The sequence below is a fragment of the Chrysemys picta genome, chromosome 10 (assembly GCF_011386835.1).
Source record: "Chrysemys picta bellii isolate R12L10 chromosome 10, ASM1138683v2, whole genome shotgun sequence".
In the NCBI taxonomy this organism is placed as follows: domain Eukaryota; kingdom Metazoa; phylum Chordata; order Testudines; family Emydidae; genus Chrysemys; species Chrysemys picta.
The window spans coordinates 500818-523365 of NC_088800.1; the positions used below are offsets into that span (position 1 = coordinate 500818).

Consider the following 22548-nt stretch of genomic DNA (forward strand, 5'->3'; position numbering starts at 1 on the left):
GGGAGTGTAAGAAAAACACCCTCGACATTGACCAGGAAGTTAGACAAAGTCATATACGGCTACTTTCCTCGGATACAGAGAGCTGCCACAGGCACACGAACCTGAACCTGCTAAACAAGCCCCAACTCCTACAAACCTTCTGGGAATAGCACGCTAGGAGACAAAAGCGAACCAAAGAACATGATTAGCTGTTTGTGAGGCAGTGCATTTCTTAGCCCTTCTAATACCCACAGAGAGAGAGAGAGAGAGAGAGAGAGAGAGAGAGTGTGTGTGTGAGTGAGTGAGTGAGTGAGTGTGTAGCCAACCCAATCAACCATTGAGGCTCGGGGAAAGATTTCTCCAATTCAAGCTCTGCGGCGATGTGAGATTCTAGGCTCTACTCTTATCAAAGGAGAGACAAGGCTCAGTCTCCAGATGCCTGGTCCTTCCAGTTCCTTCTCACTGAAGAGACCCATCTAGCCCAGTCCCCTGCACTCAAGGCAGGACTAAGTATCATCTAGACCATCCCTGACAGGTGTTTGTCTAACCTGTTCTTACAAATCTTCAATGATGGAGATTCCACCATCTCCCTAGGCAATTTTTCCTAATGTCCAACCTAACCCTCCCTTGCTGCAATTTAAGCCCATTGCTTCTTGTCCTTTCTTCAGTGGTTAAGTAGAACAATTTTTCTCCCTCCTCCTTGTAACAACCTTTTATATACTTGAAAACTCATGTTTCCCCTTAGTCTTCTCTTCTCCAGACTAAACAACCCCAATTTTTTCAATCTTCCCTCAGAGGTTATGTTTTCTAGACCTTCCATCATTTTTGTTGCTCTTCTCTGGACTCTCTCCAATTTGTCTACATCCTTCCTGAAATGTGGCACCCAGAACTAGACACAATACTCCAGTTGAGGCCTAATCAGCATGGAGTAGAGCGGAAGAATGACTTCTTGTGTCTTGTTTACAACACTCCTGCTAATACATCCCAGAATGTTTGGTTTTTTTGCAACAGGGTTACTCTGTTGACTCATATTTAGCTTGTAATCCACTGACTCCCAGATCCCTTTCTGCAGGACTCCTTCCTAGGCAGTCATTTCCCATTGTACTGATTGTTCCTTCTTAAGTGCAGTAGTTTGCATTTGTCTTTATTGAATTTCGTCCCATTTACTTCAGGCCCTTTCTCCAGTTTGTCCAGATCATTTCGAATTTTAATCCTATCCTCCAAAGCACTTGCAACCCCTCCCAGCTCAGTATCATCTGCAAACTTTATAAGTGCACTCTCTATGCCATTACCTAAATCATTGATGAAGATACTGAACAGAACTGGCCCAAGAACTGATCCCTGCGGGACCCCACTCATTATGCCCTTCTAGATTGATTGTGAACCACCGATAACTACTCTCTGGGAACAGCTTTCCAACCAGTTATGCATGCACCTTAGAGTAGCTGTAATTTCAGCTCACTTACTTCAGGAGAACATTTAGTTCCAAGTCAATGACTCAAAGAAAGTCTCTAGAGTGGAGCTTGGCCCTGTTCAAGAGGAATCAGCTTCCCTTCCAAGAGCAGGGTGAGGAAAGGAAAGTAGCAGATGCAAACTCTCCCACTTGGACCCTCTCTGTCACCCTTACTCACACTCAGGCTGGGTCTACATTACCCGCCTGAATCGACGGGTAGAAATCGACCTCTCGGGGATCGATTTATTGGGACGCGACAATCGATCCCCGAATCAACGCTCTTACTCCACCAGCGGAGGTGGGAGTAAGCGCCGTCGACGGGAAGCTGCGGAGGTCGATTTTGCCGCTGTCCCTACAGCGGTGTAAGTCGGCTGCGATACGTCGAATTCAGCTACGCTATTCACGTAGCTGAATTTGCGTATCTTAAATCGACACCCCCCCCGTAGTGTAGATGTAGCCTCAGTAACACCTTATTACTCCATGAGCTATGCCACCGAAATCACACTCCCGCTGGGTTCCCACTAAAATCAGTGGGGCTGGTCTTGGAATGAGGTATTATTCAGCAAGAACATGGAGCGAGAATCAGACCCTTAGCAAAAACAACCCTCCACATGCCAAAGATGAAAATAAGCCACAACATGCAAACACAGCAGAGATACCGCTGGTCAGAAGCCAGTGTCATGAGTCATTGGTGGGGAGTTAGCTAGAAGGGGTAATTTGCAGCCGCACACTGTTCATCCTAGACAGGGCTGATGAAGAAAGGGGGAGGTTTACCCTGTGGTACTGCTGGCACACTTACATCCAAGAGCCCCCCATAGCGGAAGATGCTGAGCAGGGAATGTACGTGGCTCTCGCTGGTAAAGTATAACCGTGTCCGAACATGGCGACCCGGGGACAGGACTCCTCTCGAGTACCTAAACCAAACCAATGCAGCTTAGTTCATATGGACTCTCTCAAACATGCATGCCTAACAGAGTGAAATCATTCTGCAGAGATAAATACACCCACGTTTCAGGGTAGCAGAGGTAGAGCGAGATGCGAGGAGCAAGTGGCCTGCTACACAGCATCCTAAGGAATAGGCCTGTAGGAATGGTGTAGTCCTCTCCCCAGCCAAACACTTGCTCCCCTCTGCACATTCTGATAAAGGCAGCAACACTCCCTCTCCCCGCACCGATGCACTACTGCCTTCGTTTAACATCACTGGTTGGTCCATCTAGGTCAACGTATGGCATGGCCTTCTCAGGGCACAGAGTGTCCCCCACCAGTACCAACATGCAGCAAGGTCCTTACAAGGGGTGCAGCTTGTTGACAGACTCATCCTCGTGGGTTCTTTGCAGGTCCAACTGGATCTTCTTGATGAGAGGAAGACAGAAGCCAATAGCAATCTCCAGCTTCTCCTCCTTATTAATCCCATATTCCTGCAGTAGTAACAGAAAGAAAAGAACATAAGAACGGCCATACTGGATCAGACCAATGGTCCATCTAGCCCAGGATCCTCTCTTCAGACAGCAGCCAATGCCAGGAACTTCAGAGGAAATTAACAGAACAGGTAATCATCAAGCGATCCATCCCCTGTCATCCAGCCCCAGCATCTGGCAGTCAGAGGCCTAGGGACATGCAGAGCATGGGGTTGCAGCCCTGACCATCTTGGTGGATAGCCACTGATGGACCTATCCTCCATGAACTTCTCTAATCTTTTTTTAACCCAATTATACTTTTGGCCTTCACAGCATCCCCTGGCAACGAGTTCCACAGGTTGACTGTGCATTGTGTGACGACATACTTCCTTATGTTTATTTGAAACCTGCTGCCTATTAATTGCATTAAGTGACCCCTGCCTTCCTGTGTTATGTAAAGGGGTAAATAACACTTCCTTATTCACTTTTTCCACACCTTTCACAATTTTATAGACCTCTATAATACCCACCCTTAATTCTCTCTTTTCCGAGCTGAATAGTCCCAGTCTTGTTAATCTCTCCTTAGATGGAAGGTGTTCCATATCCTTAATCATATTTGTGGCCCCTTTCTGTACCTTTTCCATTTCCAATATATCTTCTCTGAGATGGGGTGACCAGAACCACACACAGTATTCCAGGTATGGGCATACCATGGCTTTATATATTGGCATTATTGATTTTTTTTGTCATACCTATCCCTTTCCTAATGGTTCCTAACATTGTTAGCTTTTTTGACTGCCATTGCACATTGAGCAAATGGTTCAGAGAACCATCCACAATGACTCCAAGATCTCTTTCTTGAGTGGTAATAGCTCATTTAGACCAGGTCATTTTGTATGTATAGTTGGGATTATGTTTTCCAATGTACATTACTCCGTAATCATCAACATTGAATTTCATCTGCCATTTTCTTGCCACTCACCCAGTTTTGTGAGATCCCTTTGGAACTCTTCACAGACTGCTTTGGACTGACCTATCTTGGGTAATTTTGTATTATCTGCAAACTTTGCCACCTCACTGCTTACCCCTTTTTCAAGATCATTTATGATCATGTTGAACACCGGTCCCACTACAGACCCCTGGAGGACACCACTATTTACCTCTCTCCATTCTGAAAACGGACCATTTATTCCTACCCAGTGTTTTCTGTCTTTTAACCAGTTACTGATCCATGAGAGGACCTTCCCTCTCATCCCATCATAGTTTACTTTGTTCAAGAGCCTTTGGTGAGGGACCTTGTCAAAGGCGTTCTGAAAGTCCAACTATACTAGATCTACTGGATCGCTCTTGCCCACATGCTTCTTGACCCCCTCAAAGCATTCTAATAGATTGGGGAGGCATGATTTCCCTTTACAAAAGCAGTGTTAACTCTTTTCCAACAAACAGAACTATCAGACACATAGATGAACATTGTTCTTTACTATAGTTTCAACCAATGTGCCTGGTACTCAAGTTAAGCTTACCAGCCTGTAATTGCCAGGATCCATTTTTTTAAAATTGGCATCCTATTAGCTATCCTCCAGTCAGCTGGCACAGAAGTGGATTTAAGTGATAGGGTACATACCACAATTAGTAGTTCTACAATTAAATATTTGGGTTCCTTGAGAACTTTTCGGTGAATACCATCTGGTGCTGGTGACTTGTTACTGTTTAATTTACCAATTTGTTCCAAATCCTCCTCTGTTGCCATGTCAATCTGGGACATTTCCTCAGATTTGTAACCTAAAAAGAATGGCTCAAGAGTGGAATCTCCCTTACATCCTGTGCAGGAAGACCAATGCAAAGAACTCATTTATATTCTCTGCAATGACCTTGTCTTCCTTGAATGCTCCTTTAGCATCTCGATCATCCAATGGCCCCACTGATTTTTTGGAAGGCTTCCTGCTTCTGATGTACTTAAATTTTTTGAGTCTTTTGCTATTGTTCTTCAAATTCTTTTTGGCCTTCCTAATTATATGTTTACTCTTGACTTGCCAGAGTTTATGCTCCCTTCTATTTTCCTCAATAGGATTCTACTTCCAATTTTTAAATGATCCTTTTTGCCTCCAACTGCTTTTTATACTCTATTGTGTAGCTATCGTGGCTTTTTTTTTTAAATCCTCCTATTCTTTTTAGTTTGAGCCTCTAGTATGGTGTTTTTTAAAAGTTTCCATGCAGCTTGCAGGCATTTCACTTTTGTGCCTGTTCCTTTTAATTTATGTTTAACTAACTTCCTCATTTTTGTGTCATTCCCCTTTCTGAAGTTAAATGCTACTGTGGTGGGTTTCTGTGGTATTTCCCCCATTCCCCCAACCAAGCATATTAAATTTAATTATATTATGGTCACTATTACCAAGCGGTTCAGTTACAATGACCTCTGGGACCAGACTCTATGCTCCACTTAGGACTAAACCAAGAAATACCTCCTGCCTTGTGGGTTACAGGACTAGCTGCTCCAAGAAACAGTCATTTAAAGGTGTCAAGAAACTTTATCTCTGCATCCTGTCCTGAGGTGACATACACCCAGTCAAGATGGGGATAGTTGAAACCATCCATTATTATTGAGTTTTCTATGTTTATAGCCTCTCCAATCTCCCTAAACAGTTCACAATTACTGTCATAATCCTGATCAGGTGCTTGGTAGTATGTTCCTACTGCTATACTATTATTCAAGGATGGAATTTCTATCCATAGAGATTATACGGTACAGTTTAGTCATAACAATTTTACTATATTTGACTACACTTTCTTTCAAATATAGTACCACTCCTCCACCAGCATGACCTATACTATCATTCCTATATATTTTGCACCCTGGTATTACAGTGTCCAACTGATTGTCATTCCACCATGTTTCTGAGATTCCATTAAATAAGGAGATTCACATCACACCAGGCACTCAAGTCCACCCATCTTAGTATTTAGACTTCTTGGATTTGCATACAAGCACTTATAACATTTGTCACTTTTTAGTTGTCTGCCTTCATGTGATGTTGAATTGGGACTCTTTCATTTGACTGTTTCTCTTCAATTTCTACCTTTACTTTATCAAATTCTAAACTCTCTTTACTAGGATAGAGAATCCCCGTTAATAGGTCCTTCCCCATGGGATACCTCTGTCTGAACCGCATGCTCCTCCGTGCCTGTCAGCTTCTCCCCAGATCTTAGTTTAAGAACTCCTCTTTGGCCTTTTTAATTTTACATGCCAGCAGTCTGGTTCCATTTTGGTTTAGATGGAGCCCATCCTTCCTGTATAGGCTCTTCCTTTCCCAACTGGTTCCCCGGTTCCTAATAAACCTGAATCGTTCCTTCCTACACCATTGTCTCATCCACGCATTGAGACCCTGCAGTTCTGCCTGTCTCTAGCCCTGTGTGTGGAACTGGAAGCATTTCAGAAAATGCTACCATTTAAGTCCTGGACTTGAATCTCCTCCCTAGCAGCCTAAATTTGGCCTCCAGGACCTCTCTCCTATCCTTCCCTAGGTCACTGGTACCCACCAGAGCGACAGACACTGAAACTGGCTTCTTAGGGCCAAATCCTTATACAGATAATGAAGGCTTCTTACACAATCAGATTTCTTCAAGATGAGCCTCTGAATATCAATCAAGGAAAGGAAAAATACAGAAAGACCTACAGCCTCATAGCAAATACCATAAATGGGCTTGGAAAACCCAGTCACACCAAGAAGTCTGCATTGCTACTAACAGTAATCACTCTAACACCTTGAGCACAGAGCTGCCTTGGTCCCACAAGTGAGAAAATGCAGAAGAAATAGGAACTACTCAATACAGAGAAATCCTCTTATAAACACCAACCAATGACTTTCTGGTTTTTGCTCACACAGCGGGGAAACCTGACACAGGCCTGAAGACACATCCCTTTGTGAGACACATGCCAGACATTTCCACTATTGAGAGTGAACGTCACTCCTAGGAGAGAGGGGAAAGAGTTGAGCCAGACTGTACCTGAGGTATGATCACATCTGCCAAGGCTTTGGAGAGTTTGAAGAGTTCAGCAGTGCCCTCCAGCTTCAGGGTACAATTGTGTTGTACATCATATTTGATGCAGTCGTAGATATCAGGGATCTTGCTGATGTCATAGCGCCCATTCTTCATGCGGAAATCCCTCTCCAGCTTGCTCCAGCGCTGCAGCATCAGCTCCAAAGTCTCGCTGTGGTACAGCTGCAGGTCTAAAGAGCAGCAAGAACAAAACTCGTATGTTTTAAAAAGGGAACAGAGGGTCTCTCTACGCTGTTTGAAAAGCTGCAGTACAGAGTCTCAGAGCTAGGGCTACAGGCTCAGGCTTGTACTAAAGAGAGTAGTGTAGACGTCCGTACTTGGGCTGGAGAAACACACCCATGACCCCAGGCTTCAGAGCCTGAGCTCCAGCCTGAGCCCAGATGTCTACACAGCTCTTTTTAGCGCCTTAGCACAAGCCTGAGGTCTATAGACCCAGGCTCTGAGACTCACTGCTGCAGGTTTTAAAGTGCAGTGTAGATGTACTAAAAGAGGTCCTGCAGCATTATAGAATAGTCAGTCTATCTTCGATACCTGGTAATTATTCAACAATCAATTTGTATGCTCCTGAAGGATAATAGGGTTATAAGCAATAGCCAGCATGGATTTGTCAAGAATAAACTATGCCAAACCAACCTAATTTCCTTCTTTGAAAGGGTTATGACCTGGGGGTTGGGAAGGAGTAGAAAGGATACATCTTGACTTTAGTAAGGCTTTTGACACAGTCGCACATGACATTCTCATAAACTTGATGACTTCAAGGTCCCTTCCAGTCCCACACTGCTATGGTTCTATGTTCACACCCAGGCTACTCTTATTTGAGTTTCAACTGACAAGACTGCACGTGTTTCTGATAGCTGGGATTCCAGCTGGGAAAGGAAAGGAAAAATACAGAAAGACCTACAGCCTCATAGCAAATACCACAAATGGGCTTGGAAAACCCAGTCACACCAAGAAGTCTGCATTGCTACTAACAGTAATCACTCTAACACCTTGAGCACAGAGCAATCCGGCTCCTTGGTGTTACAGCTTCCCTGAACATGGTTCAAAATAGGAATGGGAGCTTCCAGATCAACAGCATGAGTGTGTTTCCTAAGCCTCTTTGCTGCAGACACGTATTTATACAGCTCAGAGCTCTTGCTTGCACAGACCAATCTAGAGGGATCTGCTCTGGACAACCCTCTTCCCAAACCCAGCCGCTCACCTGCAGATTTGGGATCTTCCAGACGTTTGCATATCTGGGAAGTGAGGTTCTCGATCAGGGCAAACACCTGGTCACAGATCTCTACTGGATTCTGGATGAAAGTCATGGAGTTGACCAGAGAGATGCTGCCTGTAGGTGCTAACTGCAGAGTAAAGAGAACACAAAAAGATTAGTGTCTATGCATATAGAGAGCACAGCACATCCAGCCCAGACCCAGCAATTAAGCTTCTGGAAATGGTGTGCAACTGACAAACTAATTTCCTGTGTGACAGTCATCCTACACATCCACCAACAGCCTATGCCTCCCCCGACCCTCCATGCCACACCTGGCCTGTTGGCAAAAGTCTCTCTCTTTGGTACAGCAGAGACCTTCCAAGAGAGGCTAGGTGGTATTCATAGGTGAGAAGCCATTTCCTTTTCTCTACTGGGTCTCTGCTTCTTCCATTTTGGGACCTCAGGTTACAAGAGAAAAAAGTTTGGGGGACCCTCCCCCAGCATAGTTGTAAGGAAAGGAAGGGTGGTCATAACCTCCAGGATCTGTTCCTGGTCCCCAGGTTGAGAACCATGCTTTACTCCCAGTGCATCAGATGCTGGTGAGGGCAAGTGCTGCCAGGTGCTTCATCAGTACAGAGGAGTCTGGGTCCTGACAACGTACATGGAGTGGACTGGATCCAGGCTTGATTATTTTACTTCCCATGCTCAGCAGGCATGTCTGCTCCAGGTAGACCTGCGAGGAAGAGGCCCTATGCTTGTGTGGGAAGGAAGTCCCCTTCACCTCAGAGAGGAAGAGGCCAACAAAGGCCTACAACCAACTTGGCCTCACACTCAACACCAAGAAAACTAAACTACTCCACCAACAGGCTCTGAATCACCAGGCTCCCGCTCCCATAATTCAGATCAATAGAGACTCTGGAGACTGTTGAGCTGCTGAGGGAAAGGAAGTGCTCTCTGTAGCAGAAACTCAACAGCACCTTCAATGTGCCAGTGCTGCTGTCAGACGCTTGAGAAAAACAGGTCTTTGAAGATTGTGACATCAAGAATTAAACCAAGCTTCTCGTGTACCAGGCTGTTGTTATCACTGCTCTCTTGTACAGTGCCAAAACTAGGGTCATGTACAGTAGACGCCTCAAGATTTTTGACTGATACCATCAATGGTGCCTCTGTAAGATCTTCTGAATCAAGTGAGATGCCCGACACACCCCTATCAGTGTTCTGTCCCAAGCCAAAACCTCCAGCATTGAAGCTATGACCATCCACCACCAACTTTGTTGGGCTGGTCACATTCTTTGAATGCCAGAAAATTGACTCCCGAAGCAGATCATGTTCTCACAGCTGAGCCATGGCCAATTGATATGGGGTGGGCAAAAATAAAGCACTTCAAAGGCACCCTCAAAGCTAACATGAAGAAGTGCAATATTGACGTAACTCCTGGGATGCCCTCAACCAACCAAAATGGAAAAGGACCTTGTGACAAGGATCCCAGTATTTTGAAATCAATGGAGACAACAGGAAACTGAGAAACAGGAAAGAAGAAAAGAACATGCCGCAGCCTGATCAACAATCCAGATCCACCCCTTCCACTGGGAAATGACTGCCCCAATTGAGACAAGATCTATGGATCTCAGATCAGTCTCATTAGCCATCTGAAGATGAACCAGTGATAACTGGCTATCATTTTATGGACGACAATCATCCTCAAACGCCGAGGGATTGCCGATGAGAGAGGAAAAGCTATCCCTTTCTCAAGTAAGTTCAGAGACTGCCACCGATAGCATTTGGGCTGCCATCAGTGCGTGCATAAGAACCTGTAGGACTAGCACCTGGGACCATGCAGGTTCTGGGCCGCTGACACTTCCATATTGCCATTGGAAACTTAGGCTGGGTTTTCACTGGAGGACCCTGTGATGCTAGGCACTGCAGGAAGTACCGCCCAGCAGGGCCTGAGTGGCAGCCCACTGATTGGCTCATGTCAATATATAAACCAGGAAGCCGTCATGGAGAGTGGTCTGAGCAACCACACAGATCTCCTGCTTGCTTCTGTTCCAGACCTCGCCCTGTTGTGGACCTAGACTCCAGCTTCTGACTCTGCTTTGTCCCGGACTCTATTTGCCTGCTGCCTGTAATCTGGTGCCTGATCCGGACTTCCTGGTAGCCTGACCCAGCTCTACCCAGACTCCGCTGTGTGTCTCCTGACCGCAAGTGAATAACTGACCAGTGCACACAGGCCGCCTGTGGCCCGGCCCTGATAAGATGTGTATGCACATGTGGCACAGAAGAGAATGATGATAATCTACTTGGAGCACCCCCATAACGCAGGCAGAGAATTTCACCCCATGGTTCCTGCATCAGCCTATAAATTCTGGCTGAACCGATCTTAGAAAAAGACATCTGGTCTTGATTCAAAAAGAATCCAAGTTGTTCAATGGTTAATTACGCCGACTGTTAAAAATTTACACCCTTATTTCTAGTCTGAATTCCTCTAGCTTCTAGCCACTGGATCGGAATATGCCTTTGTCGGCCACATTGCAAGTAACTACCGGGGGAAAAGGCTTGTGATAGTAGAGGCAGATAGTGATCACGCCACCAAATAACCTTCTCTTGGAAAAACTAAATAGATTGATCTTATTTTAGTTTCTCATTGTTTTCTCGCTGTAAGCCAGGTTTTCCAGACCTCAAATCATTCTGAACCTCTCCAATTGATCACCAACATCCTTTTTAAAGGGTTGACACCAGAACTGGACACAGTAACCAGTAATGGTCTCACTAATGCTGCATACAGAGGTAACAGCACCTCAACTACTTGATACTCTCTTATGCATCCAAGGGATTGCATGTGTTCTCTTAACCAGTGCAAGGCCCTGGAAATTAAGTCCCAGTGGATACCAGCTGGACATGAGAGCCCCTTTCAGAGTCACTGCTTTCCAAAATACTCCCCATTCCCAGAAGTGTGACCCACTACATTCTTCGTTCCTACATGTGACCTTCACATTTAGCTGTACTAAAATGCATGCTGTTCAAAGAAGCCCAGCTTACCACATGATTCAGATCCCTCTGTAGAACTGACCCCACCATTATTTACCTTTCTGTCAATTTCTGTGACCCCTGCAAACTTTACCAGTAATTATTTTATACTTCCTGCTAGATCACGGGTAAAGATAGCGATTAGCGCTGAGTAAAGAACAGATCCGAGGGACGCCACTTAGAACACCCTCACAGAATGATTCCCCATTTACCATTTCTTTTTGAGATGTAGGGAGACCAATTTTGAACCCATTTAATATGGGCTACATTGGTTCTGTACAGTGTTAATCTTGTAATCATGTCACATGGGACCAAGTCAAGTGCCTTACAGAAGTCTAAGTATATTATCTCAACACTATTACCTTTCTCAACCAGACTTGTAAGCTCATTACAAAGTGATATTGGGTTAGCTATTTCCCATAAAATCATGTTGACTGGAATTAACTAATTCTTTACTGATTACATCCTGTATCGGCCTTTCCACATTTTGCCAGGCTCAATGTTAGGCTGTCTGAACTAGAACCACTAGGTTCATCCTTTTTAATAGTGGCACATTAGGTTTTTCCAGATTCAGCAAGACCTGGGATGGCTCTGTCCCAGACTGAGGTGTCATTAGAGGAGGTTTTGAAACAAATTGATAAATTAAACAATAAGTCACCAAGACCAGATGGTATTTACCTAAGCGTTCTGAAGGAACTCAAATGTGAAATTGCAGAACTACTAACTGCAGTCTGTAACCTATCATTTAAATCAGCTTCTGTACCAAATGACTGCAGGATAGCTCACGTGACTCCAGTTTTTAAAAAGGGTTCCAGAGGTGATCCAGGCAATTATAGGCTGGTAAGCCTGACTTCAGTACCAGACTAACTGGTTGAAACTATAGTAAAGAACAGAATTGTCAGACACATAGATGAACAATTTGTTGGGGAAGAGTCAACATGTTTTTTGTAAAGGGAAATCATACCTCACCAATCTACTAGAATTCTTTGAGAGGGGTCAACAAGCATGTGAACAAGGGGGAATCCAGTGGATATAGTGTACTTAGATTTTCAGAAAGCCTTTGACAAGGTTTCTCACCAAAGGCTCTTAAGCAAAGTAAGCTGTCATGGGATAAGAGGGAAGGTCCTCACGTAGATCAGTAACTGGTTAAAAAGATAGGAAACAAAGGGCAGGAATACACAGTCAGTTTTCAGAATGGAGAGGTAAATAGTGGTGTCCCCCAGGGGTCTGTACTGGGAACAGTACTAGTCAACATATTCATAAATAATCTGGAAAATGGGGTAAACAGTGAGGTGGCAAAATTTGCAGATGATACAAAACTACTCAAGATACACCTCTACCCCAATACAGCGTGACCCGATATAACATGAATTCGGATACAACGCGGTAAAGCAGTGCTGGCGGGCGGAGGGGGGGGGGGGGCGCTGCGCACTCCGGCGGATCAAACCAAGTTCGATACAATGCGGTTTCATCTATAACGTGGTAAGATTTTTTGGCTCCAGAGGACAGCGTTATATCAGGGTAGAGGTGTAGTTAAGTCCAAAGCAGACTGTGAAGAATTACAAAGGGATCTCACAAACCTGGGTGAGTGGGCAACAAAATGGCAGATGAAATTCAATATTGATAAATGCAAAGTAATGCACATTGGAAAACATAATCCCAACTATACATATAAAATGATGGGGTCTAAATTAGCTGTTACCACTCAAGAGAGATCTTGGAGTCACTGTGGATAGTTCTCTGAAACCATCCACTCAATGTGCAGCAGAAGTCAAAAAAAAAGCTATCAGAATGTTGGGAATGATTCAGAAAGGGATAGATAATAAGACAGAAAAATATCATATTGCCTCTATATAAATCCATGGTACGCCCACATCTTGAATGCTGCATGCAGATGTGGTCGCCTCCATCTCAAAAAAGATATACTGGAGTTGGAAAAGGTTCAGAAAAGAGCAACAAAAATGATTAGGGGTATGGAAGGCTTCTGTATGAGGAGAGATTAATAAGACTGGGACTTTTCAGCTTGGAAAAGAGACAACTAAGGGGGGATATGATAGAGGTCTATAAAATCATGACTGGTGTAAACAAGGAAGTGTTATTTACTCCTTCTCATAACACAAGAACTAGGGGTCACCAAATGAAATTAACAGGCAGCAGGTTTAAAACAAACAAAAGGAAGTATTTCTTCATACAACACATAGTTAAACTGTGGAACTCTTTGCCAGATGATGTTATGAAGGCCAAGATTATAACAGGGTTCAAAAAAAAGAACTAGATTTTAAATTCATGGAAGATAGGTCCATCAATGGCTATTACCCAGGATAGCCAGGAATGGTGTCCCTGGCCTCAGTTTGCCAGAAGCTGGAAATGGGTGACAGGGGATGGATCACTAGATGATTACCTGTTCTGTTCATTCCCTCTGGGGTACCTGGCTTTGGCCACGGTTGGAAGACAGGATACTGGGCTAGATCGATCTCTGGTCTGACCCAGTATGGCCGTTCTTATGTTACCTTTTCGTAATCCCCCTCGCAGAACTTGGCATCCTTCTGCATGATTTCGTGCAGCCGTGCCTTCACTCTGTGCTGGCAGCTGCTGAGGGAGTCGCTATCGCTGTCCAACAGTCCATTCATATTGGCACTTTTTACCATTTGCACCAAGATGGGGGTTAGCTCTCCCTCCAGAGCCAGGAGACCCTAGAGCAGAACAGGAGAGGATTTCAGCTCAGTGAAACATAAGCCAGCACACTTTCTAGCAAATTTCATGACTAGTTTCTCCTTCAAGTCACCAAATGAAATCCTAGCTGCTGAGGATGGTTTTAACTATGGCAGTCTTTAGGAAAGTGCCAAAGATTCTGTCAGTGCAACTAGAACTGTTGTAGGTTTTGACTGGAGCAGTCCTTGGCTGCCTAATGCACCCTCGAGTCACTGACTTCTAAAGGGGTGAAACCATTTATATAATGAAAGCTCCTTGCAAATCAGATTTCAGAAGACACTCTGATTTCCCATTAGTCTGAATGGTACCCACAGACACTCCCAACCTGATCCCTACCCCACACGGTCATTTGGGACATTTCACTGCCCATTTACAACCAAGTGGTACCAGAGAGACACAACTTAAACCAGGGTTGGCCAAATTTACTGACCCTCCGAGCCTCATATGACAATCTTCAGAAGTTCGAGAGCCGGGTCACACCCGCCGGGGCTTGGGGCTTTAGCAGGAGCAGGGCTGAAGACTTGAACTCTGGTAGACTTGCTCTGTGTGGCTGAAGCCCTGAGACCAGAAGCCCCTAACCCTACCACCGGGAAGAACCCACAAGCTCCCGCCCAATCTGGTAACAGAGAATGGAGGGAGGGGCTCCGTGAGTCACATTTTAACTATAAAAAAGCCACATGCAGCTCGTGAGCCGCCGTTTGGCCACCCCTGCATTAAACTAAGCAGTCCTCTGAGAAACAACCTTCTAAGCAACAAACACCTAGAAGCATACAAATGGCTCTGGCATCATGCACACCCAGGATCTGACTGATTCGTTACCAGGCTTCAACTACTGCTCCAGTGCTGTCAAATGCAGCAGAAATATGAGGGTCATATTGCACTGCCAGTGCTGCTCCATGCAAATGTACAGTCTCTGAAATGTGGACAGTCTCAGACATCCCCATTAGGACAGCAAAGGGGTTACCCACAGGAGAACTCACCCTGCGTATCGTCTGGGCCTGCTTTAAAAGGAAAATAATTATTGAGACCTATCTAGTGGAGTTTTGTAGCAACTCCAGATGGTGTAGATCAGAGGTGGGCAAACTACGGCCCGCGGGCTACATCCGGCCTGCGGGACCGTCCTGCTCAGCCCTTGAGCTCCCGGCTCGGGAGGCTAGTCCCAGGGCCCTCCCCTGGTGTCCCCCCTGCCACACAGCCACGCCGCCACGTGGGCAGCGCTCTGGGCGGCGGAGCGGTGCACTCCTGTCAAGCAGAGTGGCAGCGTGTCTAGCTCCCGCCGGGCACCACAGCTGCCAGACATGCTGCTCTGAGCGGCATGGTAAGGGGGCTGGGCGGGTCCCGGCGGGCAGTCAGGGGACAGGGAGTGGGGGCAGTTTGATGGGGCGGAGGTTCTGCGGGGGGGGGGGGGGGGGGAAGAGTTGTGAATCAGGGGGTTTGGATAGGGGGTGGGGTCCCGGGGGGCAGTTGGGGCAGGGGTCCCAGGAGGGGGCAGTTAGGGACAAGGAATGGGGGGGGGGGGTTCGATGGGTCGGGGGTTCTGAGGGGGGCAGTCAGGGAATGGATGGGGGTGGGGGGCAGGCTATTTGGGGAGGCACAGCCTTCTCTACCTGGGCCTCCATGCAATTTTGCAACCCCAATGTAGCCCTCAGGCCAAAAAGTTTGCCCACCCCTAGTGTAGATCCTTTGCTGCTGGCCATCAGCTCTACAGCCAAGAACCATCTCTGGGTTATCTGGGCTGCTGTGCACTGAGCAGATGCCATAAGAGATGAGTCACCTTTGCAAAAGCTGCTGCCGTCATCTGAACCCTGCCCTCATCTGAAGCATAGATCTTGAGGTCATGACGGTAGGTGCTGTGCAGTCTGAGCAGGCCACACCCTGGGAAGCCAGCATAGTCACCTGGAACAGAGAGCAGAGACTCAAACACAACTTTCAAACACCAACAGCAGTCAGCTGCTAGGATCTGTCAGAGTTAAATGCACCTCCAAAATTCTACTCCTTTAGGGAACAGATACCTTCCTGAGATAGTTACAGTTCTCTGCAAAGTTCAGTCACACCGACACTCAGTCTTTGGGTTTGCACAGAAAGCAGCTGTGGTGGGGAAAGCCCTGGCTAATACCTGACACAGGCTGAAAAAAACAGGCTAAGAGTTCTACTGATCCACTGCAGGATGGGACTAATCCACGTAGTCCTAGCTTGAGGGCACTGGGCCAGGGAGCAGAGAAATCATCATAGCCAGGAAGGGTTGGTGTCAACAAGTAACTGTTATTAGAGTGGGTCCTTGTAGTGAGGCGCAGGGGCCTCCCTCTGAGCCAGATTGGGAGGAATGACCGCAAACCCACTACAGCCCTTAATTACCTGATGGGAACAAACCCCCGAGTCAGTGATTAGGGGCTAAAGAAGACACCTGGATACTCAGAGCCATTCCTATTGACAGCCCATTACTAGCCCCTGAAAGACAAACTGCAGGGTCAGCTTACCCAGTGTCATCAGGGGAGCAGCCCTGTCTCTACCAGAGCCTCAGAGGGAGGGGGACAAATCACACACTGTATAATTAGAATTGCAAATAAAATCTCCTCTTCTGGGGTCTGGTTTATTAACAGACTAAATGAACTTCTATTTGCATTGCAAACCCCTTTCTGTCCATGCCTGTCCTGTCTTCCACAGCCCTCTTCCTAGGGACGGTGACTAGTCATTACTAAGGCTGCGAGTCTGTCATGGAGGTCACGGATTCCATGACTTCTGCAGCGGCTGGTGCTAGCTCGGGGGCTCTGCAAGCTGGGCAGCCCCTGGGCCGGCAGCAGCAGTTTGGGTGTGTGGGAGGGGGCTCAGGACTAGGGGCAGCGGATTGGGGAGTGCAGGGGGGTGCTTACCTTGAGGTGGGGGGCCCCCCAGCTCCCACTGGCATGGCTCCCCTACAGCTCCTAGGCAGCAGAGGGGTCTCCATACCACATACTGCCCGCAGACCCCGCCCCGTAGCTCCCATTGGCTGCAGTTCCCAGCCAATGGGAGCTGCAACAGCCAGTGCTTGTGGCAGGAGCAGCGGAGCCCTTGCCCTGGCCCCTGCCTCTGCTGCCTAGGAGCTGCAGGGATGTGGAGCTGGGTAGGAAGCCCCTGTCAGCCCTGCCAACTCCAAGTTCTCCAGGCCTGCTGGATTTTAAAACACTTATCACTAGTAGATGTTGTTTAACATCCTCCTCTGTTACAAATGGACTGGAAAGTAGTCAGTCATCCTCATGTGACAACCACATCATCCTTCTTTCCAAACACAGAACAGAAATAGTTATTGAATTAAAGCAGTGGTGGAGTCCTGAGCCACATATGCTACTAGAGCCTAATCAAGAGAAAGTATTCAGATGCATGCATGCGTCCAGTCACCAGTGGTGATTAGCAGGCCACGTGTGGCCTCTGTGCACAGTCAGAGACCACAACTGATGAGCAGCACAAGAGGGAAAGCTCACCTTGGCCTCCAGGGTACATACAGCGAAAGGCCCGACCAAGCTCTTCTGCCTGGACCCTTCCTGCTGGGGTCAGCTCTCCACCCCATTTCAGCACCAGTAGCAGAGATGGGGAGGGCTCCTTACGGGCATCTAAACAGATGAACAGGTAGTCACCATACTATAAAATAGGGGCACCGGCTCCAGAGACCAAGGGGCCTACAGGGCAATGGCAGAGGAGTCTCAGCATGGGCATGATTTCAGTGGGCGCTGGATCAACGAGAGCCTGTCTAATAGACTTCAGTAAGTGCATGATTAGGGTGCTCTGGATTTTGGGGACACAGGGGTCAAATTTCCAGCCTTAATGACAGAAGTTCAAGACAGAGCATGTGAATTCCAATCCGCCCTAAGGGATGGGGGTATGTGTTCCCAGCCTTTTGATGGCATAAAGCAGTCAGGTGTTCGCTCCAGTAGGTCTTGCCATAGTGGCAGAGAAGGCATGCATTTGTCCTTCTGACCAGCACTCTGCTCTGTCCCCACCACCCCAAAGGTGCAGTCCAAGCTGGAGTGACAGAGCAGCATACAGGTACTGAGCCCCAGGGATTAGAACCAGTATGAGAGGGAGCATGTGGGGTTTTTTAACCTTCGTCTTCACTGGAAGCTTTTGGGTGTCCACGAGGCAGGTAGGTTAGCTGCACCTTGCGGTTAATGCCAGAGAAGTGTCCGTACCTGTCACAAAGGGAGAGAAATCAATACCCTGGCCCCATAGTCCCCAGGCAGCAAAAGGCAAAGCCACTCAAGCTCCCTGCAATGCCCTTCTTACTGTCCTTGGATGGGCTCGTTTCCTGGCAGCACCACTAAGTGGCCAAGTTCTGCGCTGGTGCTCTACATCTGTGACCCAGCATACAAAGCTGGCAGGTTTGCCCGCTGCCTCATTTAACAAAACGGTCTGAAAACAGAAGACTTTCTTGGACTCCGAAATTAGTGTCCAGAGGGCATCAAACACTCTTAATTTCTATCTATACCTTTGACAGATGAACACAGGGTCCCATAGTGCTGCCTCCTAGGCCCAAACAAGGGGAGATCTGGTCTACGTATTAGATTTAGGTTTCTGTATGTTGGAGATGCCATGAGACCACCATGTCACCTGTTATGTGGGCCCCATAGGCTATTCTGCAAGGCAAACGCAAGGCCAAATCCAGATATACTGGATTCACCAGGCCCGCATTCCTTTTGTTGCACTCTTGGTGCTAGAACAACCTCCCTGAGCAAAGCTACCTCCATTCCATTTGCAGATCTCGAGACAGAGGACATTATATGCACAAGTGCTGTGCATCAAGGGGATGATTTTTCCTTTTTTCCAGCAGTGGAAGTTCCCCATTGTCACAAGAGCATTGCTAGGTCAGGGCGCTGGGCCTTTTTACACCAAAACCAGAAGACGTCATGCTTACAGTGCCCAAAAAATAAGAACTGGTGCTTGTGGTGCCAGTTTCGGAGCAAGCCCTGCTGGTGTCATCCTCCAGGTACTGCTGCCTACAAGAAGGTGACTGCAGCCTCTGCCACCCCTAGGGGACTGGCCAGGCATGACATGAGCAGCACACAGTGCTTCAATAATGGGTCTCCCTTCTGTAGCTGCACTATTATCCTCCGGGAAGTAGGCAGCCCTAACATGAGCCTCCACCCCACCCAACTCGCTCTTACTCACATCTCCAGGACAGTTTTTAGCTGCTCCAATTTGGACTTCCTCTCCTCTATCTCACAGTCATTGTGAGTTCCCAACTCCACCACTAGCAGGCGCGCAATATCCAGCACCTCCTGTCAGGGATAACAAGCACCATCCATTATGTACCCAGAGAGCTTGCACCCCCTCCCCTTACAGTGCCCCAAGGCTAATGGACACCCAGGCCCCAGTCACCCACTCTCCTCCCAGTGGGCCAGGGAGGATGGGCACTCAGATAGCATGCACCTAGCTCCATGGCTGCTCACATTGAAACCTTTTCCCACATTCATCTGCAGGGACATTTTTGATCTCCAAGACACAGCTTTAGCCGGGATAAGTTAGGGCCAGTTCTAGTTCCTTCCACTTTCAGGTTGCAGCTCTGTCCTGCTCAGGAGCAAACACAAGCCTTCAATTCCTCCAGTTCTCGAAGTCTGAGGCGCTCTCTCTCACTGAGACAGTGCCATGATGGGAGAGCAGCAGGACTGACATTATTATGGTTCTACAGCAGTTCGTCTTTCCTCAGGCTCTTGCCCATGAGCAGTCCCTGCTGGAAGCTAGTGACATGATCTGCTGTGTGTGTGATGGGGAGTGCGCTCAGGTACCAGCCCCACAAAAAGCTCTCTCGGATCCAGATCACCCAGGTCTTCTGTACAGTGACCCCAGGGAGGTCTCCCCTCACCTGCAGCTGCTCTGGTTTCTTCAGCTTCAGCTTCCCTGTCTTGTAGCCATCATATTTCTCAAATAATTCAAAGAACCTAAACAGACAAACAGACCTAGTCAGATTTTCAGCTCTTCTCATGCCAAGAGGATGGTCATCCCTACACACCCAGCTATGCCTCTTCAGCGAGAGCTGGCATGTCCACAGGCTCATCCCTGCCCCCCCAGAATTCCCAGGAAAACAGGTGCTTTCAGCCTGAACTAGGAGAAGGAAAGATAGCCAATGGTTTCTCTCCTTCCCTTTGCAAGTGCCCAGCAGGAAGTCCAAGATCTTGTACTTCGAACAAGCCTTCATCACAAGCTGCCCTCTCCCAGTGCTTGCATGGAAAATGCAGGAGCTTCCTGGGGCAGGCTAGATTGACTGAGTGAAAGGGATTAGTGGTGAATGGAGCCAGAGAAAGCACTACTTCCCACACAGTGGGCTCTCATGCTTGGTCCATGGCCTCAGCAGCTAAGCTCTCTACCTATCATTTCTCTTGACTGCAAGAGTCCATACCCCTTCTGCTGCACCCATTACCTAGAGTGTTTAACCTCCATCTTCATCTTCTGCTTGGGGGTGCGGTCTCCATGTCGTATCACTGCAATAACACAGCGCAGCTCCATCCTAGAGTGGAAGAAACCAAAAAGCATAGCCCTGTCAGGAGACAGCACCCTTCCCATATATTCCTCCCTCTCCCATTCCAACACCAACACAAGGAGACAGACCCCCTTCTTGCAGAAACCCCTTTCGCCCCCATGCTCTCAGAAGTCTGCTTCAGTATTAGAAAGCCTACACTAGATCTGGGAGAATCCCCATCATCAGATATGGTTACCCCAACCCAGACTGGCACACAAGTTCAGAGCCTGCAAGACAGGAATCAAAATGCTACAGCCACATTAACACCACAGCAGACAACAGAGTCACAGCATTCACAAGTTGACATGTAAGCATGAAGCAGCAGGAGACTCTGGTGGTGTGAGCTGGGCCAGATGTTAGGGCAGCTGTAGGAACAGGACTTTGGACTGTGCCAAACTGCTTTCAGGAAATGCACAATTCCACTTGGAGAACACAGAAATGGCCAGACTGGACCAGACCACTGGGACAACACCTGTCTCTGCTTTTGGCCAGTACCAAACGAAAAAACCATGCACCAGGCAATTCCGGGACAGCCTGCCCCAGGGCTAGTTTCCTCTGACCCCCATTAGTTAAGGCCAGTTTATGCCCAGAAGCAGGAGCGATGACATCACTTCCAAAACTTTTCAGGAATTACCACCGTAACTCTGGCTGTGCTTATTAGCCATATAAATGGCCAACCCTTTTTGAGTCCTGTGCAGCACTTTGCCACAATATGCACTTGTGGCAATGAGTTCCACAGGCTGTCTTGTGTGAAAAAAAATATTTGCTTTCATCAACTTCAAATTTGTCACCAGTCAATGAAATTGACTGTTCTCAACAACCTTTCCCAGAATACAAGAATAAGAGAACTTCCTGATCTACCTTCTCCAGATCAGTCATCATTTTGTATATTTTTATCCTACCCTCCTATTTGTCTCCTCTCTAAAGTAACAATTCCAATCTTCTCTCTCTCTCTTCATAGCAGTTTTGACAGGCTCCTGTTCATTACCACCCCTCTCTGCACCCCATCTATTTCTAGTACAACCTTTTTACGACGGGGTGACCAGAACGGACCACAGTATTCTAAATGAGGACATCCCACAGATTATATAATGGCATCATGATACTTTCACCATCCCATTTCTTCCGTATCCTACCAGTTTTGTTTTGATTGCAACTGCACACTGAGCAGGGGGCTCATTCAGCTGTCACCATGACACCCATGTCCCTTCCCTGAGTTGATATCGTTCCTTTAGAACCCTCAAAGGCATATGAGCGGTTCATATTATTCCTCCAATGTGCATTAGTTTGCATTTCTCAACACTCAATTTTATCCTTCGTTGTGCTGCCCTCCCCTAGCTTGGTTAGGTCTCTCTAGTGCCTTACAGTCTCTGTGTTCTGCACAGACCCAAATGCTTGGAGGGGAAGCCCAGTACTATGGGGGAGTATGGCAATCCTTGGCTACCCATGGGGGCACCCTTTGCTGGGGCTAACAGATACTCACATGGTGCCTGAAGTTGTGGGGACAATGGGAATATCCTCTGCCTCTGTTGGGATGGACCAGGGAATCTGGAACTGGGGAGCCAACTCCCGCATGATTATATTCCTGGAACAGACCAGAACACAGGAATCCCATTCCCTTAGCAATCTGCACCCAGTGACAAGCTCCCCTAGAATCCCCCTCCACCACAGCCTTGCTCAAAACCCATTATGCCACAGATGGTGCTTCCTTTAGTCCTGCATACACTCTCAAGTCAGATTTGTCATGTCACAGACCCAGCAGGAGAGCTCCAGAGTGCGGCGTTGGCATCCTTTGCATCAGGCCAACCAATCACTTTCCAAGTATCTCCAGTACAGTAGCTGGGTTCTGTAGGTTGTAAGAAGGCCAACTCGACTACATCTGAAGATACTAATATTGGCTGGCAAATCTGCATCTGAGAGAAATTAACCCCTTACATCCTGGAGCTTCCCCATCTTAAGCACTTACAAGTTTCAAATACAAAGCAAGTGTTCCCTGCTGAGCAGTTCGCTGAGCTCTCCAGCATAAGGCACGTAGGGTTATACCACATACTTGGAGGAATGAACACCCGCACACACACCCACACACCGGCTTTAGCTCTTTACATACCCAAGAATTTTGGCGCAGTCATCATAATACTTCATGGAATTCTTCACAAAGCTGAACCCATTCACATCACAGACAAAGGAGTGGCCATTCGCCCGCAGAAGGTCAAACCCACACACTGTCTGCTGCATGAGG

General features: G+C 47.2%; 1 protein-coding gene across 24 annotated transcripts in view; it reads right to left on the reverse strand.

The window, feature by feature from the left end:
• Positions 1–22548, reverse strand: part of PPIP5K1 (diphosphoinositol pentakisphosphate kinase 1) — a 96536-nt gene that overhangs the window by 51935 nt on the left and 22053 nt on the right. For all 24 annotated transcript variants that reach the window (XR_010590898.1, XR_010590899.1, XM_065559052.1 and 21 more), the window contains 13 exons: positions 22417–22538; positions 21793–21894; positions 20211–20297; positions 19656–19731; positions 18962–19071; positions 17900–17985; positions 17281–17409; positions 15597–15718; positions 13621–13803; positions 8090–8231; positions 6835–7058; positions 2723–2850; positions 2232–2346 (listed from right to left, as the gene is read on the reverse strand). Coding sequence is in view for 22 of the 24 variants with exons in the window: in XM_065559052.1 (XP_065415124.1) it covers positions 2232–2346; positions 2723–2850; positions 6835–7058; positions 8090–8231; positions 13621–13803; positions 15597–15718; positions 17281–17409; positions 17900–17985; positions 18962–19071; positions 19656–19731; positions 20211–20297; positions 21793–21894; positions 22417–22538 (1626 nt within the window). In the remaining 2 variants the exon portion in view is untranslated. The remainder of the gene's footprint in view (positions 1–2231; positions 2347–2722; positions 2851–6834; positions 7059–8089; positions 8232–13620; positions 13804–15596; positions 15719–17280; positions 17410–17899; positions 17986–18961; positions 19072–19655; positions 19732–20210; positions 20298–21792; positions 21895–22416; positions 22539–22548) is intronic.